At 36.9% G+C, this 19,980-nt stretch overlaps 1 protein-coding gene across 1 annotated transcript in view; it reads left to right on the plus strand.

Annotated features, from left to right (window-relative positions):
- The first annotated feature begins 809 nt into the window (after positions 1-809).
- Positions 810-19,980, plus strand: part of LOC141957812 (sodium channel protein type 5 subunit alpha-like) — a 56,498-nt gene continuing 37,327 nt past the window's right edge. The window contains exons 1-6 of the mRNA XM_074899867.1: positions 810-918; positions 8,098-8,404; positions 9,808-9,926; positions 11,797-11,886; positions 12,885-13,013; positions 17,888-17,979. Of these exons, the coding sequence (XP_074755968.1) occupies positions 8,135-8,404; positions 9,808-9,926; positions 11,797-11,886; positions 12,885-13,013; positions 17,888-17,979 (700 nt within the window). The 5' untranslated portion in view covers positions 810-918; positions 8,098-8,134. The remainder of the gene's footprint in view (positions 919-8,097; positions 8,405-9,807; positions 9,927-11,796; positions 11,887-12,884; positions 13,014-17,887; positions 17,980-19,980) is intronic.

Genomic DNA, 19,980 nt, shown 5'->3' on the forward strand with positions numbered 1-19,980 from the left:
GTAAGAGAAATAACTGTACTTAGTAATAGGGCTTGCCATTAATGTATACCTGTTACTATCCAATCCCTGCTGCTGCAGGCTTTATACATAACTTATATTTAAATAAATATAAGCGATTTCAGTTATGAGGATAAATGTTGTCGTTTTTATTTTGATCAAACAAGGTTTGTATGTTTTAGTGGAAGTTATAGCATAATTGATATTTGATAATCAATTATGCTATAACAATATAAATAAGTGATAATTGAATGTATTTTGGGCTTTGATCTTGTAAGAGATAATATATTTGACTTCGAGATTTTGTCTTTGTAAGATATAATCAACATAAATCTTAGCCTAGGAATAATAAAAAACAGAATTTAAGGAATGAAAAACAGTAATATGTAGGTCTAATTTCTAACCAAAAGCTTTTAATGAAGCACAAATTTTGTGCCAATATTTAATGTATGCCAGAAAGTTCAGCTTGTTAAAACCTCAGAATGAAACGTGAAACAGGACAGCTTTTGCTTTCATATGATTTTACATATAAATTTATTATTGAACAAAAACCCCTCTTTGCTTTTAATGAATGTAACTATGATTTTAGCAGAAAGAAAATAATTGTTTGATATTTAGGGGGTTATTCTTCAAAAGTATCACTCACACACTTTTTCCTTTTTTACAGTCTTCCCAGTGAGATCACAAAATCATTTACTGCTGTCAGAAGAGCAACCAAGCTCCTCCCTCCATCCCTCCCCCAGGCATCCCAATACAAAAGAAAACTTTCTGCATGGGAGCTAGCTAGGTAGATAGGATGTTCTTTCGGATGGGGTGGTGAATGTGAGAAAATGAAGACTTTCAATCTCTTTGAAGATATAAGCTAACCAAAAATAGCTTTAAGAAATCATTGTGAAGGTGTTTTATTTTGAAGGGGATGTTGTAAGTATTTTGTTTTTGATAAATATTTGTATACTGTGAGAAATTTCAATTGCTAATGTTCTTAATTTAAATCTATATGCTTGATCAAATATTCAGGGATATATGTATACATGTGTGTATATATATGTAAAAAATATGTGCACACATACTTTTAAGTCTTAGATGTGGTTTTATTTTAGGGACGGGTAGCATGTACATGAGAAAATGTGCCTTTAATGTAGAACTACTATATTGATTTAAACATGCAGCTATTCCTTTAGTTTACATGTGGCACTACAACATTTTACTAAACATTAATACATTTCTCATACTAATTACTGACTACTTTTGTCTTGTTGGTTTGTTGTATTGGCTTATGCACATGAGTCCTCAAACTGGCTTTAGTACTATCTAGTCTGAGTTGTACTTATTTTGAGATAGTGTAATTTCTTTACCTACACAAATCTAGAATGTTTTTCTCACAAAAACTCTGGTGAGTGATTTTTTTTTCAGGATGTTTAAGCAATGCATGTTGCATACATTTCTGACTTTGGAGGCAATGAGTGAATAGATTTTATTATATTATATTGATATTGTGAATAGCTTTTTATATTACATCTGATTTAAAAAAACTCCACCTGTAGACATTTATTCAAACACAAATTTTTTTTGGTGGGGGTGGCAGGGAGTGGGGGACAAAGTGCTAGGTGGAAGAAATGGCCAGGTATTTTAGAAACAGGAGTAGACCAATAAAATTTCCAGGTTTGATTTTCAAAATGACTAAAATAAATCTGTTAAATCTCTTGATTAATATTGGTAGTAAAAAGAAGAAAATGTTGATCAGAAAGCAGAAGTATTTTATCTTTATTCAAACCAAGCAGATGATAGCAATAGCTTTTTACAAGGCATTGTATAACACAGAAAAGAGAGTATTCCCAGCCTGTTTCTTAAGGTGTTACTGTGAGCTACTTTCTCATTTTTTTCTTTTTCCAGATGAACAGGTGAACATCATTTCAGTTCATCTGTTTAAAAAATATTTCAGCTACATATAAAAAACAGTGGTTTGATTCCTTTTTTAATAATATTTTTTTGTGGAATATGTTATTATTTTTAATAGTGGGCATTCATTACAGTATACACATCTAGTGCATCCATGTGATTCTGAACTATAGATGCTTATAATACTCAGTTTTCAGATTGGTGCTTCCTATTGTACATGGTGAACTGACTGAATGTAAAGTTGGAAATCTGCAATAGCTGATGCAGACCATTGGTTTTGCTGACATATAGTTCTCCTCTTGTGGGTCATACGGGAAGGTGACTCCAGAGTGTTAGAAGTCTCTGCTTAACAGCAAGGAAAGTTTTAGTGGCTGTGGAATGATTCCATGCAAGATTGATTGATTGACTATACCTACCACTAGCTATCCCCCGATTGGAATGGGGGTTAGGGTGCCTTGTTCACATGCAGGACATCAACGAAGATGTCTTTATAGACTGTATCCATCCATAACATCTTTGTGTTTCTGTATATCTGGCCTTTGTGTTAATACAAATTTGTTTATTTTTAAGGTACTGAAAAGGCTATTGATTTTGCTGATACAGCTGAAAAAGCCATCTTGTTCCATGAACCAAAACTGGTTGTGATGTATGCTTTTAAGTGTGGTTAAGTACTCCTTCATGAAGTGCTTGGAAATATCTGGTTCTGCATGTTTTGTAATTATCATTGTCTCAACTGTGTATAAGATTTATTAAAATTTGATTTTTCAAATGCCCACTTAAAATGAGTTTTGATAAATGCACATATTGGTCAAAACAATATTTTTGGAAATACTGTGGATAAGTACTGAAAAAGGAACAGGGTGCTGACTAAAGCATAGATTTTAATCAGCCAATGGTGATGAATCTCATGCTCAGTATCACTACATATTTTATTCTTTTTTTTTTTTTTTAATTAATTTTAAGGTATTTCTTGACCTATGTTAAGCAGATAGCTATTTGATTTTGTGCTTTTAAACAAAATCCCACCACAGGGTCACATTTTTATTCTTTATTCCCATGTGAAAGAATCTACTAAATGCATACAAAAACCAAAACAAACCAAATAGTTTACCCTTTATTTTTTCAGATCCAGGTACTCACAGGAAATATTCAGTGGGTGACTATTGACAAGAGAGTGAATAAAAATATTTTGTGATTCAGAATTGGTTATAATACATGCAAGAACTGCATTGAAACATGATTAAGGACATTTTTCTATTTATGTTCCTACTAGTTTTCCTATCTTCCACTTGGGAAACTCCTCAGCCCCTTACTGACTTTGATAGTGTTTTACTGAGCAGTCTATTAGTTTAAATTCCTCTCTTATGAACCTTGAATATCTTGTGGTAAATAGTTTGATTGCTTTTACCTTGCTGCATGTAAAAGGAAACCTCACGTGGTTTTAGGGAGCTGAAAGGAGTTCTGAAATTCACATAGGTGGAACCAAATTGAGGAATTGCGTTTAGGGATTGCATTTGTATTTTGTTTTTCATTCTAAAAGTCTAAATCTGTTAGTTATTGACTCTGATGATTAGTCATTACCCCAGTGAGCATTTTGTAACTTGTGTCTGTGAAACACTCTATTAATAGACACTTTTTTTTTGTCAGTACTTTGCTATTGTAGAGAAAATTGTCCTAAAAGACAGCTTTTATCTTAAGAAATTTGTATAGATAATTGTACTATAGTAGTACCCATGTGTCCATTTTATTTAATGGTTTGTTGCTCATCCATTTCTAATACTTTGCAGATCATTTGTTCAGTAAATTTCATCAGTATATCTGGAATTCCGTGCGTTTTGACATAAAAAGATTCTGTGTCATTTTCACAGTACCCAAAGTCAGCCTTAAGCCAGTTAGACTAACCTAAACCCATGGCCTAGCTATATACACTGAATTCAGTTCATCTTTCAAGATGAGAAATAAAAGTAATTTCTACTTTAATTTAAAAAAAAAGTGAATTTAAAGACATATTTTGTATTCCTGATACTATAGAGAGTGGTCCTTTAGTAACTGAAGGTCCCACCAGTGCATTTGTTTCTGTTACTGATGGATCACTCTCTACAATAGGACCAGAGATATCAAAATCTGTTGTAGGATTTGCAATTCTTAATTTAATTTAAAAGGAAATTTCTTACATGTCCTGTACAGGAGATTAACAGATCTGGACTCTAGCCTTGTATTTGCATTCAGAAGCATGCTTTAGGTGCTGTATTGTTAGGATTTCTGCACACTGACTTGTATTTACACACCCAAGTTTGTTCTTCCAGTTTCTAGAAGAGATCTCATTCAGTAGTACTTTAGCTTACTTCTGACAACACTTCTTCTGTAACTTCTGTCCCAGAATCGTTTACTAGGGACACTTTTCTATCCAATGCAAAGACTGAAATTATTTCTAAGGGTAACACTTCACCTTAGTATCTTAACTTGAAAATTCAGCTAGTTCAGCAGCATATAATGAGGTGGCTGCGTTTAGCTGAGCTTCGGGAATTTCGAGTAGTCACTTTGTCTTTTCAAAATTTTTTAGTCATCTGTATCACAAGAATTTTTTCGGTTGCTTCTTAGCATCCTTTTTCCTTACCTAAGTCACAATCTTTAAATGTTTGGCAGTTGATGAAAGGCTAGAAGGTCTGTTGTTTCATGTGGGCACAAGTACATTGCTGGCACATATCTTCTGGCACATATCTTCTGAAGGAATCCTTTCACATTGTCTGTGAATTTTTGTCCAATTGTGACTTCCAGTCACTGCTGCTGAAGGGAATGTGTAGGGTTTTTTTGCTCTTGATCACTGCTTTTGACAGATTCAGCCTTCATTTTTTGAAAATTCAGCTTCCAAGTCCTTAATACTAAAACAATGTTTGTATTTTCTAAAACCAGTTTCTTTGCTTCATTAATTACGCTCAATGTAGTTACCTAAAAGCTCAGTCTCTCTGTTGTCCTTAGAACTGCTTTAGAGATGAAATTAATCTTCTTAGAATTATTAAAAATTGGAAAGAAAAGAGCATGTCAGTTCTCACTTTGTCTTTTGAGTTTTCGATTGGAAATGGGTGTGTATGGTTTTGCAAAGTAACAGTTCTTAAATTATATACTTCCAATTGGTTTCCTTAGTAGATTTTGATCTCTGAGTTGTAGTCCTGATCAGACCTGAACTTGCTAATAAAGTCCCAGAGGAGGAAAAAACCCAGCCAAATCCCCTAAATCAAAACAAAATCATTGCACAGTCATTCTGGCTCCAGGTAGTTACATATTCTTTTTTAAAGAAATATATCTATGCATTTAAAGAAGAGAGCAGTAATTACAAGAGAGTATTGATTCTCTAACATGGTCCACGTGTGTGCTTACAGAATGAAGTAGCACAGCTGGACCTCAGGCGATCAAAAACGCAGAGTATTTTCAAGACTCATTGGTGACCAGTTAGATGGGAACAGTTGCTTTTGACATGAGTCACAAAGGACAAGTCATCCTGTAGTGGGTCAAAATTTTCTTTTGTGGATGAGAACTGCAGTCATGTAAATTACTGTCATCTACAAGTAATATGGTAAATTTGGTCCAGAAGTCATTAGTAACTGAATATTTATAGTGATTTGCCTTAAGTCACTTCAGTGCTTCTCATTACCTTGCCACCCTTCCCCTTTGTCAGTGATTTGAGCTCAAGCAGAATAATTGAAAATAAATTCTTGAAGGTACTCTTCTAATCCCCAGAAGAATTGCAGTATTTGTGAATATGTGAGAAGGTGAAATTGCTTCATCATATTCACCTTTTCCAGGCTGGTATGGGAGGCAGAATTGACCCACACCTGTCATCATGAGTAAACATCAATGACTTGGATCAAAATCTGAATACTTAATAGTAATTATATTTGTTTCCTCTGATATCTTGGAAAGAGTAGTTATTAAACAAATAGACATAACCAAGATCTCCAGAAACAGCAGTCACTGGTGCAGAGCCACAAAGCATTAAGGCTCCTGCAAAATTCTAGGAGAGACTAATCTTCCTATTGACTTGTAGTTGTGAGGAGGGTGATACCAGATTTACTTGATTATTTGGTTTGTAGTTGTCCTTTCTGGTGTCTTTAGATTGTTTAAATTCTGTATAACGGTGGGTATGGAGCTATATGAGGGTTGATCAGTGGTCAAATCACCTCCTAGTGAAGTTTATTCTGAGGAAGTGTAGGTCCCTGTTTCTTCTAAACACATAGAACAGGGATGGTAACAAGGTCAGTTAGGATAGTGGATATCCCAGTTCTATCACTGGTGTTACTGTAATTTTTTGAGAACTGTGTACTGAATGATTCTTAATCACCAAGTCTTGTGAAAATATGCAGGATTCGTTATCAGCAAAGTTAGTGAAATAGTATCAAGCAGCACTCTACACTTTGTAGTGTTCTGCATCATACATATATATGTATGTATGCTTGTGCTAAGATATTAATTTCAACAGATGTATTATAAAAACTTCATGAAATCTGGAAATATATTTGAAACTCAGATGTTTACCAGACACTGCATCTTGGTTTTGGCCTAGGTTTATAAAAGTTTGTAATATAGTTTGTTAGTTAATGTCAATGCAAATATTCTTTCATCAAACCACAAATGGTAAAGACTTAGTTGTGGCCTCATTCTCAGTTTACTACTCAAAAAAAATTAGAAAAAAACCCTCATGAGCAGACATTTCCAGCCATAAGTAAATGTCACAAGGGAAAGAGTTAAGAGTCTGAAGAACAGGAAGAGCAAAGCAAAAACATGACTAACAAATCAGCAGAATCTGACAAAAACATGATCTAACAAATCAGAGAAGAGCAAAGCTCAAGACTGGTAAGGTAAAACCTGCCATTTCTTCTGCCATTTCTTGTGTTGTTTTTTACTAGAAGCCATAAGTATCTCCCTGAATGTACTCAAAACTCAGCTGGACAAAGCCTTGAGCCAAATTCAGTGTTGGCCTTGCTTTGAGCAGGGGAAGGATTTGATGAGCCTCAGGATCCTCACCAGTTAGACAATTTTGTGATCCCATGTAAGCAGGAGGGGTGGTAGATATGGAACTAGCTTCTGTTTTCAAGAAGTACGGAGGTACAGTAACTAAGATGCAAGGCTGCTGATAATATAGGCTGCTATAGAGAAAAACAATTGTTGGAGTTCTGGTAGAGAAGTGTTTTTGTCACTTCCTAGCTGGAAAGGCAAAGGAAAAAAAATATCTCTTCTGCAACCTGAATGATACAGGGTAGATCCAGAATCAATTGTTGATCTTTTTTGGGTTTGTTTCTTCTTCTAAATTAATGTGCTTCTAGTTGGTTTTGCTTTATATCCTGGGGAGCACCAAACACAGCATAGCCAGCTGGTCAAAAGAGGTGATTATCCCGTTGTATTCAGAGTTGATCTGGCCTCACCTGGAGTACTGTGTGCAGTCTGGGGCCCTACAATTTAAGAAGGATGTTCAGATCCTTGAATGTGTCCAGAGGAGGGCAACAAAGCTGGTGAGAGGGCTGGAAGGGATGTCCTGTGAGGAGCAGCTAAGAACTTTGGCCAGCTTGGATGGGACTTTGAACAATCTGGTCTACAGGAAGGTGTCCCTGCCGATGGCAGAGGGGTTGGAACTAGATGATCTTTAAGATCCCTTCCAACCCAAACCATTCTGTGATTCTATGATTGTCTCATTTGGAGAAAAGGAGGCTGGGGGGCAACCTCATTGCTCTCTACAGCTTCCTGAGGAGGGGAAGTGGAGAGGGAGATGCTGAGCTCTCCTCCCTGGAATCTAGTGATTGGACGTGTAAGAACGGTTTAAAGCTGCACCAGGAGACATTTAGGCTGGACATTAGGAAGCATTTCTTTACCAAGAGGGTGGTCAAACACTGGAATAGGCTTCCTAGAGAGGTGGTTGATGCCCCAAGCCTTGTCAGTGTTTAAGAGGCACTTGGACAATGCACTTAATAACATGCTTTAGGTTTTGATCAGCCCTGAAATGGTCGGGCAGTTGGACAACAGATGATTGTAGGTCCCTTTCAACTGAAATAATGTATTGTATTCTATTCTATGCTATTCTATTCTGTTCTGATCTAATTTTCATACAAGGTTTCACAGAAGGAAGAAATAATTTATGTAATTGGTATTAGTTTTAAGTTGTGTGTTATTTCTTTTATATTCTAACTGTCAATAGTTTTCTCTTTTAAGTTACTTCTAGCACAGAAACAAACATATAGAAGGAAAAATGGATCCCTTGTTTCGGCCATCAGAAACTAACAGCTTCCGACGTTTCACCCCTGAGTCCTTGGAAGCAATTGAGGAAAGAATTGCTAAGAAAAAACAGGAGCAAGCCAAAGTTAATGGGAAGAATAAGGATCAAGGAGTTGAAGATAAACTTACTCCTCAGCTTGATCTGAAAACTTGCAAAAAACTTCCATCTCTGTATGGAGATCTTCCTGTGGAGCTCATTGGGGAACCCCTGGAAGATGTTGATCCATACTACAGTGATCACAAGGTTAAAACTTTCAAAAGCATTTTTTAAATTTAATTTTGTCTGCAGAACACTTAAAGGGACAGTAAAAGCTCTATTCAAGGAGATGCTGATTTTTGATTGTTCTGAATACAGATCCAGTTTTTTGGGGCAGGAGGGCTAAGGTATGCTCCACGTTATGTAATGAAAAGGTATTTTAAGTTCCAGTCAGCAATCAGAATTAATTATGAAAACATGATACATTTTGATAGGAAATATATTCTGGGATAACTGATGCTTTGTTTTCCAGAGCAGTTTCTATAATGTCTGTGGGGGTTGAGCTCACTGTGGTATAACAGTGCCTGTCAAACAGTAGATCACGCTGGAATTGCTGACTTATTGCAGATGCTTTTGCTGAATAACAAATGTACAAATTAAGGGAGACATATTTGAGATATTTCCAGTACTATGTGTGGCAAAATAATATATTTTCATTATAGTAAACTCATTTTCTGTTATTTTATGTCTCATCATATTTTTTTATTATACCATATCTATATTGCATATACTCCATGCAATTGCAAAGTTAATTTGTGTCATTGCCTATAGGAGTATCTAAAGTAGATGCTCTAGGAATCCCTTCTAAAGGAAATGTCTATTGTATGATTGCTTACTGTTGAGGGGAACTTGGACCTGAAGAGCATAAAGTTCCATCCAGTCCTGTGTTGCTGTCTTTTATTTATACCAGCAAGTCACTGGAATATAATAGTTTAATCAGAGAACATGAAGAAAGCTTTGTTCTTGCAGAGGTTTTTTTCTGAAAGTAATCAAAGCTATATTCTTGATGAAGAGAAACTAAGGCTGATTCAGTTGAAAAAATTTACATAAAAGTTAGTGAATGTTTTTTATTTAAGAGATTTCATTTTTACTTCATGTGGCAAAAGTACTGAGTTGCATGAACTTAAGGTAGCTTAGGAAGAATTTGCAGTGTTACTTGATAATTTAGAGATATTTAAAATAAAAATTGTTGCTTTTGCTGGATGAGATTCTGGCAGTCCTACACAATCTGTATTTTGCAAATAATCTTTTGTTAGCCTATAAAACTATCCAAGAGTAAGGTACTTTTAAGAATGATAAATACCATTGTTGCAGTCCCAGAATAGTATCCTCTAATTACTTTGACCAAGTGAACATGATCACTTGCTCTTCAAATTCATTCCCATTACTACTACTTCTTCACAGTCAATAATGAACTTTTATATAGCTGGTGTCTTTCAAAACATAGTATAATCAGGTCACAGCTCTAAGTAAGAATACAGGAAATCTTTACTCATAATCACAGTTAGATATTGTTCTAGATGCAGATTTGAAAATGTAAACATTTAATTTTGGGGAAAAATTTTGTTTCATTAAAATATTTCATATACTATGAATATTTTTTTTTATAGACTTTTATGGTGATAAATAAAAGGAGGACTATTTTCCGGTTTGCAGCCACACCTGCTTTGTGTATAGTTGGTCCTTTTAATCCTGTCAGAAAAGCAGCAATTAAAATTCTGACACATTCATATCCTTTTATTGGTTTCGCTTATTTCATTTTCAATATATACTGTACCATTTTCTGTCATTTTGTTCCTCTATTCATATTAATGTAAATGTAAGCTCATGTGGCTGTGATAGAGATTTTTAAAAAGTTATACTGAATCTTTCTTTTATGACAGTTGAGATATTTACATGGTGTTAGTAGAAGTAAAAATGTAAAAAATCTCATATTTAAAATCAGATTTGCAGATATTGTTACAAAACAACATTTAGAGGCTACTGTACGATATTTTAGGCCTTTTCCAGAACTTTTTCTAAATTTCTACTGTGGTGACAAGCTTAATTTTTTTTTTGTTTTTTTTTTTTTTTTTTGTTAAAGAAGGCAAACAAAAAATTGGCTCCCTAATTATTAAAACATGAAGGATGTGATTTACAGAAATGTTTTGCTGAAAGTATCTGATGTTATCCTAATAAATGTATTTCACACTCAAGTTTATAAAGTTCTGAAGAGCGCCCATTTTTTATATTTTTGCAAAATTATCAACATAGTTTGAACAATGTAAAAATGTGAAGGATCACAGGTGCAAAACCATTGTCTAAGTAGTTTCTGCTCTTTCTGCCAAACATCTGTTTTCATTTGTAATTATTAATTTGTAGAAATAGGTCCTTTTATGGGAACATATGGCTGAATTTGAATGTGTATTCATGGTATTAGAAATTACTAAATTCACTGTTCAGTTTCAAATAAACTCAAAATTTAAGGCCAGTGTTCGCTTTTTTTAAAAAAATGCTTTTATTAGTTGACAAGTGAACTTTCATGAAAGGATGTTTTTTCTTATGTATGTTTTCATTGCCTGCCACATAAAATTAGAGAGTTTTCTGAACTTGTTGCAGAGCATAGGTGTCTCTTGTAAGAATATTATGTATGAACTCCCAGTTTCAAAGAACACTGGTTATTTGTAATTAAGCTTTTCCCTGGGGTTTTCATAGGCTTAAAGCCCTTAGTTGTAATGGGGTTGTGGCCCATTTCTCTTTATTCCATGCTTCTGCTGGGAAGAAATGGAGGTTTCACAGAATTACAGAATCATCTAGGTTGGAAAAGACTTCGAAGATGACCTAGTCCAACCTTTAACCTAACACTGACCGTTCCCAACTACACCATATCCCTCAGTGCTGTGTCAACCCGACTCTTAAACACCTCCAGGGATGGGGACTCCACCACCTCCCTGGGCAGCCCATTCCAACGCCTAACAACCCCTTCTGGAAAGAAATGCTTCCTAATATCCAGTCTAAACCTTCCTTGGCACAACTTGAGGCCATTCCCTCTTGTCCTATCACTTGTTACTTGGTTAAAGAGACTCATCCCCAGCTCTCTGCAACCTCCTTTCAGGTAGCTGTAGAGGGCGATGAGGTCTCCCCTCAGCCTCCTCTTCTCCAGACTAAACACCCCCAGTTCCCTCAGCCGCTCCCCGTACCACCTGTACTCCAGACCCTGCAACAGCTTTTTTGCCCTTCTCTGGACATACTGAAGTAATTCAATGATTTCAAACAGGTTTCTAAAGTTTCAAATAACAGTAGACAGCAGAAGACTCAGATTTTGCTCTCTACTTTATGTTCCTCATCTATTCTGTCAAATTTATTATGTCTCACTAATGTCCTAACTTCCAAAACTATTGCCGCATGCAGATTATACATTGTTATTTTTAAATCATGAAGTTTACCAGATGAACAGAAGTTTGATCTGACATCTGTTTCTTCGGAAAACACACAAAAAGTCCTGAATATATTCAAACCCAAATAATTTGACTATCTATATGGGTTTTAGTGTGTAAATCGCAACTCTTCTGAACTTATTGCTTTATAATATAGCACTTTTTCCTTAACTTATTATTCACAATATTCGTTGGCTTTATTACATGTACTGTGTTACTCAATTGCGTTTCGATGGCTGTAACTAAGCTTCCAGAAGCACTCAGCTGGACTGAGTAAGTATTTCAATTGCCATTTGTTCCCTCTTTTTCTAAGGAGATAACATGCTGGACTGAAAATTCTAAATAATGTGGTGATCTAATTCTGGGGCTTGAAAATTCTCAGAGAGACCTCTGAGGAAGATTTAGGTTTATTATATCACAGTCTTCTGTGGAGCTTCAGTGCCTCTGCTTGGAGGCTTATACCATATGCCCTTTTCTCTACATTGGCTAATTTTGCCATCTGGTGTAACAACAAGTTGCCCCATTTTTCCTTACAAGGATTAAGTCTTAAGTCTAGAGAGACACTGCAGCAGGATTCTAACTTAATATCTCTCTATTCTAAGGCAATAACCTGAGTGTCTGTTATGGCCAGCTCATGCAAAAAGTAAAGGGATAACATTCGTTCCATTCTTTCTTACTGTTTCCCAGGGACACCCCAAATTCAGTTGTTCATATTAGGAAGCCATCTACCTATAATGTCTTGTTACCTTTTGTCATTGTGCACTGTATCCAGTGTAACTTGGGTTGATGTTCTAGAATTAAATCTTGAAACTGTGCCTGGAGCCTCAGAGGTTTAATAATTTTAATTCCTCTTATTTTGAGGTAAGCATGGTAATAATGATAGCTTAATAGGATTTCTCTCAGTTCTACAGTATTTGTTAGAATAAATGTATAAAATGTGCAGACTTTACAGACTAAAACTAGTCTTTGCTCTTATTGTTTTTCCACAGTATTGAGGCTTTGAAGTTTTTCAGCCTGCTTTAGAACATAAACACAGTCTTAAAAAAAAAAAAAAAAGTGAGCTATCCTTTACTCAGAAATACTATGGTATGCTCATGTGAACATTTATGATTATAGATTTACATGGAAATCTTACTAAAATTCAGGAAGGCATCTTCCCATGATGTTTCTGAAAGTGATGTAGCCTGTCCTATTTTACTTCACATTTTCCACCTTCATCTCTGTCCATCTATTTTTATTTCTATAACTTTAATATACATTTTCCTTTTCAGATATCTTTTTACTGGCATATATACTGGTGAAATATTGATAAAAATATTAGCAAGAGGATTTGTTTGGAATGAATTTACATTTCTTCGAGATCCATGGAACTGCTTGGATCTTGTAGTTATTGTTGTAATGTAAGTAAAACTCAGTTACTCTTTTGCACTCAAGGGACAAACATGCAAATAAAATGCTATTTGGTATAGCTGAAGTTCTTTAGAGTTGTTGGGATCCTACCTGCTTAAGAGTTACTGTGATTGAATCACCCTTTGCATATCTGCAAAGAGAAAAATAGTCATAGACCTTAAAGCAAGACCTAAAATCAAAGCTCATCTTAGAACTGTTTGTTCTCAGTTTAGTATGTATGCAAATATCATTAAGAAGCAATTGCACAGACAGCTGAAACCAAACATGCCTCTCTATGTTGTCTTCGTTGTACTCTGCATCAAATGAAACTCATCTGAGAAGGATCCCAAGTGGGTCACAAGGTGTGGAATGACATGGTGATAAATAGCAGATGAAATCCCAAGAATGTAAAGTGATGCTGAAATGCTGGGGTTTCAACCCCAAAACCCAAATTAAGGTTGACATGTGGGTGATTCCCACAGCCCTTCACAAAGGGGGGGTGAGTTTGCCTTTAGGCTTCCCTCCAGGGTGCAGCCTTGCAGGGAGAGCCATGGGGTAAATGAGCCCCAGGTGTCTGCATTAAGTAACCAAAGGTCAGGTGTCCCACTTAGGGATAAAAGCTGGGACCACTTGCAGGCAGGGGCAGTGTCTGTCTGTGAGGTGGATGCACTGTGCAGAGTTCCCTGTTGGGGAAGGACCTCCTGCCTCCCTGGGACTGGGCTCTGGTTAGGTCTGGCTTTTGTAAACACAGGCTGTGTAGAGATTCAGTATGTGGCTTCCTTGGTCTTATGTATTTGGTTTGTTGACTTGGTTGTCTCCCATCCCTTCTATGAAAGACTGCATTTCACCATTTATTCCACCCATTATTTGTCATGTTGTGTTGTTGTTGGGGTCAGTGGGATTGATGTCAATTATGTATAATCTGACTGACTTGTTTGTACCCCCAGTGCTCACCCATGTACTGACCCTTTTGTATCAAATACAATTTGGTTATTGGTTCATCTTTATGCTGGCTGTGTCCTTTATGCTAGGCCTGATAATTGGCAAAACAGATGCTCAAGAAAAAAACAGACTTAGCTTTACATACACAGTTATGGGCTCTGAAATAGCTTTCACTCCTTGGGACAATGATGTTGGAGTTAAAATAGACAGTCTTGTGAAAAGGCCACTCCAGTGTGCAATTATGGTCAGAGAAGAAAATAGAAAATGAGGACATTTTAGGTAAGAAATAAACAAAGAAGAAAAACACATAATTATTTCACTGTGTGGCCCATATTTTTCTTCAGGACTATATGTAGTTTTGTTCCTGCCAGCTCAAAAGAAGACAGAATTTAAAAAGATACAGAGAAGAAGTATGCCTTGTGTTCCACTTAATAAGAAACTAAATAGAATAGAACTCTCATTAAAAAAATACAGAACAGGAGCATGGTTGAAGTCTGTGGCACAGAGCCCAAAAGAGAATAAATAATTTATTTTTTTTGCTCTACAATGAGAGTTAAAGGCACTAAATGAAGTTGTCAGATGGCAGAATAAAAAAGAAGAAAGTACTTTTTTCACACTACTTGTAGGCATATTCCCATAGGAGGTTGTGGATGCAAAAAGCTTAGTTGCATTCAGAAGGCTTCTGGACAAAATCGTGGATGAAAACACATTAAAAGTTATTTTTAACACAAAGATACTATGTCTTGTTCAGGAAGTCCCTGAGCTATAAATTTGCTGGAAGAATTAAATCTGGGAAGCATCACTCCCATGATTCTAAACTCCCTTGTAAGCATCTGTTCTGGGTCATTCTTGAAGACAGATGGATCATTGCTGTGGTCAATTTTAGGTCCATATCAAAGCCAACTAGCTAGGTGAACAAGAAATGAAGAAGAAAACAAGTCAGAATTTGCATCGCAAATGCAGAAAGTTAATCTTGAAAATGAAATAGTCTTACTTGCAGCAGTGAACAGATTCACTTATGCCCAGTCTCAGAGCTTTCAAAGCAAATCTCTGTAATTTAGCATTTCTGAATAATTTTCAGTTGTCTTGTTCTAATTAGAGGTGTAGAGTAATTTAGTTTGGAAGAGACCTCTAGAGATCATGTGGATATCATGCTCCATGCTAAAAGGAGGAATAATATGAATAAGGTTGCTCAGGACCTTGTCAAGTCAAGTTCTGAATTTCTCTAACCATGGAGATTCAACAGCCTCTCTGAGCACCCCATTCTAACCACACTGTGTTTTTTTTCTCTCAAGTTTCTAATTGAAATGTCTTTTCTGGCAACTTACATCTGCTGCCTCTCATCCTTTCCTGGTGAGCTTCCAAGAACAGCCTGGCTTCATCTTCTCTAAGCCCTTACCTTGGGCAGCCGAAGGCAGCAATAAGATTCCTGCTCCATCACCCCATTAGCCTGCTCTTCTTCAGACTTAACAAGTCCAACCCAGCCTAACAATTTTACCATCTAATTGTCTTATTGCCCCCATTAGAGCCCTGGTTGGACCTGCTTCAGAATGTAAAAGTCTTTCTTGCCCTGGAGAGCCCAAAGCTGGACACAGGTACTCCAGATTCAGTCTCAGAAATCACTTCCTTCAAATGTCTGAGCTAGGCTCCTCAACATATGAGCTGGACTCATGCTAATCTAGCCCAAGATCTGATAGGTGTTCTGTGTCACAAGGGTGCTCTGCTCATTCATGTTAAAGTTGTCTGCCGTGACCCCAAGTTCTTTTCTGAAAAGCTACTCATTATCCAATCTGCCCTCAGCTCCTACTTGTGGTCATGCAAGGTGCAAGAATTTGCCTTCACTTTTACTGAACTTCATGAGGTTTCTACAGCCCGTAACTCCAGTCTGTCAAGCTCACTCTGCAGAGCAGCCTTGTCACCTGGTGTATTGACTGCTCCCCCCTCAGTTTAGTATTTGTGAACTTGCTGAAGGCAAACTCTGTTCCTTTCTTCAGGATGATAATGAAATTCTTAAACAATATGGGCCCCAGGACTGACCCCTGAGGGATGCCACTAGTAGTAATCAGCTGCCAGCTGAAGTTTGTCCCTTTGATCACAGTACTTAGATGCATGGATAATATTTCACTTCCATATATTTTGACACTAGACTCAGAGACCTGGGAGGTCTGAGAGCAGACCTCACTGGTAAAGACCAAATCAAAGTAGCGTTGAGTAGTTTCAGCTTTTGCATGTCGTTTGTCACTAGGTTCCCTACCTTCTTGAACAAGCCCACAATTTCCATAGTCATCTTTTCACTACTGGTTTACTTAGAGTAGCCCTTCTTGTTGTTCTTCATATTCCTTGCTAGCTTCAACTTCAGCTGAACTTTGTCGTTCTTTGCTTCATCCCTGCATGCTTGGCAGTGTCTCTTCCCAGAGCTCTCTGATTCAACCTTGTGCACACTTCCTTTTTGAATATGAGATTGGTCAGGAAGCCCCTGTTCAGACGAGCTGGGTTTCTGCCACATCTGCTTGACTTTCTACAGAGTAGAGTATGTCGTTCCTGTGCTTTGAAGAAAATACCCTTGAAGATCAACCAGCTCTTCTGGGGGCCACTTTTCCCTTTGGGGCAATTTCAGATCCCTGAACACCGAAATCTACTCTCCTAAAATCCAAGAGTTTTATTCTGCTGTTCATCTTACCTGCTTCTCTTGGGGTCTTAAACTCCACCATCTCATGGGCTCTGGAAGTCTGCCATTCACTGTCATATCCAGCACTGGTTTTTCCTTATTTGTACATAATAAGTCTTGTACTCAGTTGTCATCACGCACATATATATATATACATATATATATGTATATGAACAAAGTATTTTTATGGGTAATATATAAGCCACAAAGGAGGTTACACATTGTTAGTCATCAGCAACTATCAAGTAGTTGAACAGCTGTATGAACAATTTCATTTTATGGTCCTACTTCCCTACCCATGCTCCTAATTAGTGTTCAAGCAGATATAAGCGCTTTGCAGTATAGCATCTCCTTCTGTTTTTTTGGGTCCTACCATGCAACAAATAAAAGTATTTGGAAATTAACTCGACAGTTAAGTGCAGTTATTACTTAAGCTACTTGAGAATTATTTAATCTTACAGGCTAGGCAAAGACATAGTGTTTTGTTCTATTGCTGACAAAAGTCATGCTTTGAGTGGTAGGTTGCCTAGATCACCTCCAGATGTCCCTTCCAACCAATGTTTCTCATATTCTGTTACTGAAACTTTTTGTTTTAAGGAATTCTGTTACCAGTTATGACCTTGTCATAAGATGAGTCACAGTTCATGTCCATTCTGATGTGAAAGAAGTCTTATGAAATATGGGCTAACCTGTTAAAGTGCTATATAGAATGTGCAACTCTTAAAATACTAATTTTCTGACGTTTTCAAGTTGTCGAAATGATTAAATTGAAAGTAGTTTCAATACTCAAGTTCTTAGTTGACTGTTAAATAGAAGTTAGAAAGACAGACATGTAGTACAGAATTAACATATTGTAAACTTAGTTTTCCTCAACTCCCTTCTCCTGAAGTATATACTATGTAATTTTGAGATAGCTGCAACATATAGTTTCATGTGATCTAAATCAGATTAGCCTCAGTATGAGAGGGTGTGGTTATGTCATTGAAGGTTTTATATTTATTTGGCATTTTGATGGATAAACTCTTCAGAAGTTAAGCATCCAAATCCACACTAAGTAAAACCTTGCTGTGGTTCTTTTCAGAGGCACTATTCAAAAGTCTCATTTTTTAATATCAATACCTAGAAATGGACTTAGATTCCTAACTTTAGAAAACTACATTAGGACATATTTGACCTACTTATTTTCTGTAACTTATTCATTACTGTGTGCTCAATATGCATATGCTCTGAAAAGTTAAATCTTTGCATTCAATTATATGGTGCTTTAAATTATAGGTATGTTACCATGTGTAAAAGTATGAGCAAGGTTTCAGCTCTTCGAACTTTCAGAGTACTGAGGACTTTGAAAGCTATTTCAGTAATACCAGGTAAGGAAAAACATGTCTTACTAATTTTCTATTTGCTTCAGCAGTATGTTATTTCTAATTTCTCTGTTGTTCTTGTCTTCAGTTTTCTGGTCACTTTTTGACATGGTTAATGGGATCCCAAGGTGTGACTGTTTTTCAGTCTGTAGTAACTCTCAGTACCATCCTAACAGAATATTTTTTACTATCTTCTTCAAAGTGCTTTTGACACAGGAAAATTTTTATATTTTCTGCTTTTTCTATCCCATCACTAATGTTCAGTTTTACTTAGCCCAGTGCCTTTCTCTGTTTACTTTTGTCTTTCCTGAGTAGCAGACCCTATTCAGTACGTTGTCTTAACATAATATGGCTATACCAACATACTTTTGGTTTCAGATTATACTTAATTAGCTCAGTCTTCTACAGTTTATTTCCCAGAATACTGACTTCACAATATTTCAGAAAGCCATTTGTTTGTTTACTGACCACATCCACTATCTCGATTGAATATAATATTTTTCAACAGTGTTTTGCATATGCTGTCCAGATATTCACTATCTTTGTAAGTCAAGCCACAAACTAGGATACCAAATTATGGATTTCAGAGTCTTAAGTGCAAAAACTCATTTGAAAATCTATAAATGTCTATATATCCCATTATCATAATATACATTAACTTTACCATTTGTATGTAATTACAAATATATTTTTGATTTTGCTATGGAATTATAACAGGAGTTAAACATAAGAACCGCTTATTTTTTAATGTCAAAACCACCCACCAATACTTTTCCTTTCATATCATCGTGGTTTGAGCCTGGAGGGCAACTGAGCACCACACAGCGTTCACTCACCCCTTCCCCCCCAGTGCTAGGAAGGAGAAAATGAATCAAAAGACTCAGGAACTGAGATAAGGATATGGAAGGATGATTCACCCATTACCTTCATGGACAAGAGAGAGGCTTGTTAGGGGAAGAAAAAACAGACATCACTTTAATTCAAATAGTAATGATAACAACACTTAACAGACAGAATGGGACAGTGAGAAGCATTACCAAATCTTAAAAGCACCTCCCCCCACCCCTCCCTTCTTTCCAAACTCAGTTTCGTTCCCAATATCTCAACCTCCTTCCCCCAGCAGCACAGGGACAGGGAATAGAGGAGTGCAGTTAGTTTGCAACTTCTTCCTCCAAGGCGGAGTGGGAATCACTCTTCTGCATTCTTCCATCTGCTCCACATGGTTCCCCTCTTCTGGATGACAGTCCTCCACAAACTTTCTCCAGCATGAACTCTTCCCATGGGCTGCAGCCGTTCCTGGACTGTTCTGGTGTAGGTCCCTCCTGTGTGTTGCAGTCCTCCCAGTGCCAAACTACAACAGTGGGATCTTCTCCTCCCCTCAGAGTTCTGGCCTTCTTTGGGCACAGCCACCTCCTCTGGTGTGGGGTTCCTGGACAGGCTGCAGGCAGATCTCTGCTCCACCATAGACTCCCATGGGTGGCAGGGGGGTGGCCCTGCCATCTCACCACAGGATACAGGGAGGCTCTCTGCTCTGGCAAACCTCCCCCCCGCTTCCTCCTCCTCCTCCTCCTTCCTTCCACTGACCTTGGTGTTCGCATAGGTGTTCTTCTTGTAACTCCTGATGAACAAGTCACAGCTCCTTCCCAGGTTCTCCTCCTTAAATATGTTATCACAAAGGCACAGCCACCATTGCTAATTGTCTTGGCCTTGGCCAGAGGTGGGTCTGAGTTGGAGTCATGGGAGCTTCAAGAAGCTTCTCACAGGGGACACTGCTGTAGCAACTCTCCCCAATACCAAAAACCCTGGCACACAAACCCAGCACATATATTCATCATGGAGTACAGACATCAAATGCAATTGCACTTTTTTCTTACTAAATACTTCTAGAAAAATCATGGATATCACTCTCTGCCTATGTCATATTTAAAATTCAGTTATTCTGCCAGAATACTGTTCTTCAGTTTGTATATAACTGATTTTCACAGAATCACAGAATGGCTGAGAGGT

The sequence above is a fragment of the Athene noctua genome, chromosome 2 (genome assembly GCF_965140245.1).
Source record: "Athene noctua chromosome 2, bAthNoc1.hap1.1, whole genome shotgun sequence".
NCBI classification, from domain to species: Eukaryota; Metazoa; Chordata; class Aves; order Strigiformes; family Strigidae; genus Athene; species Athene noctua.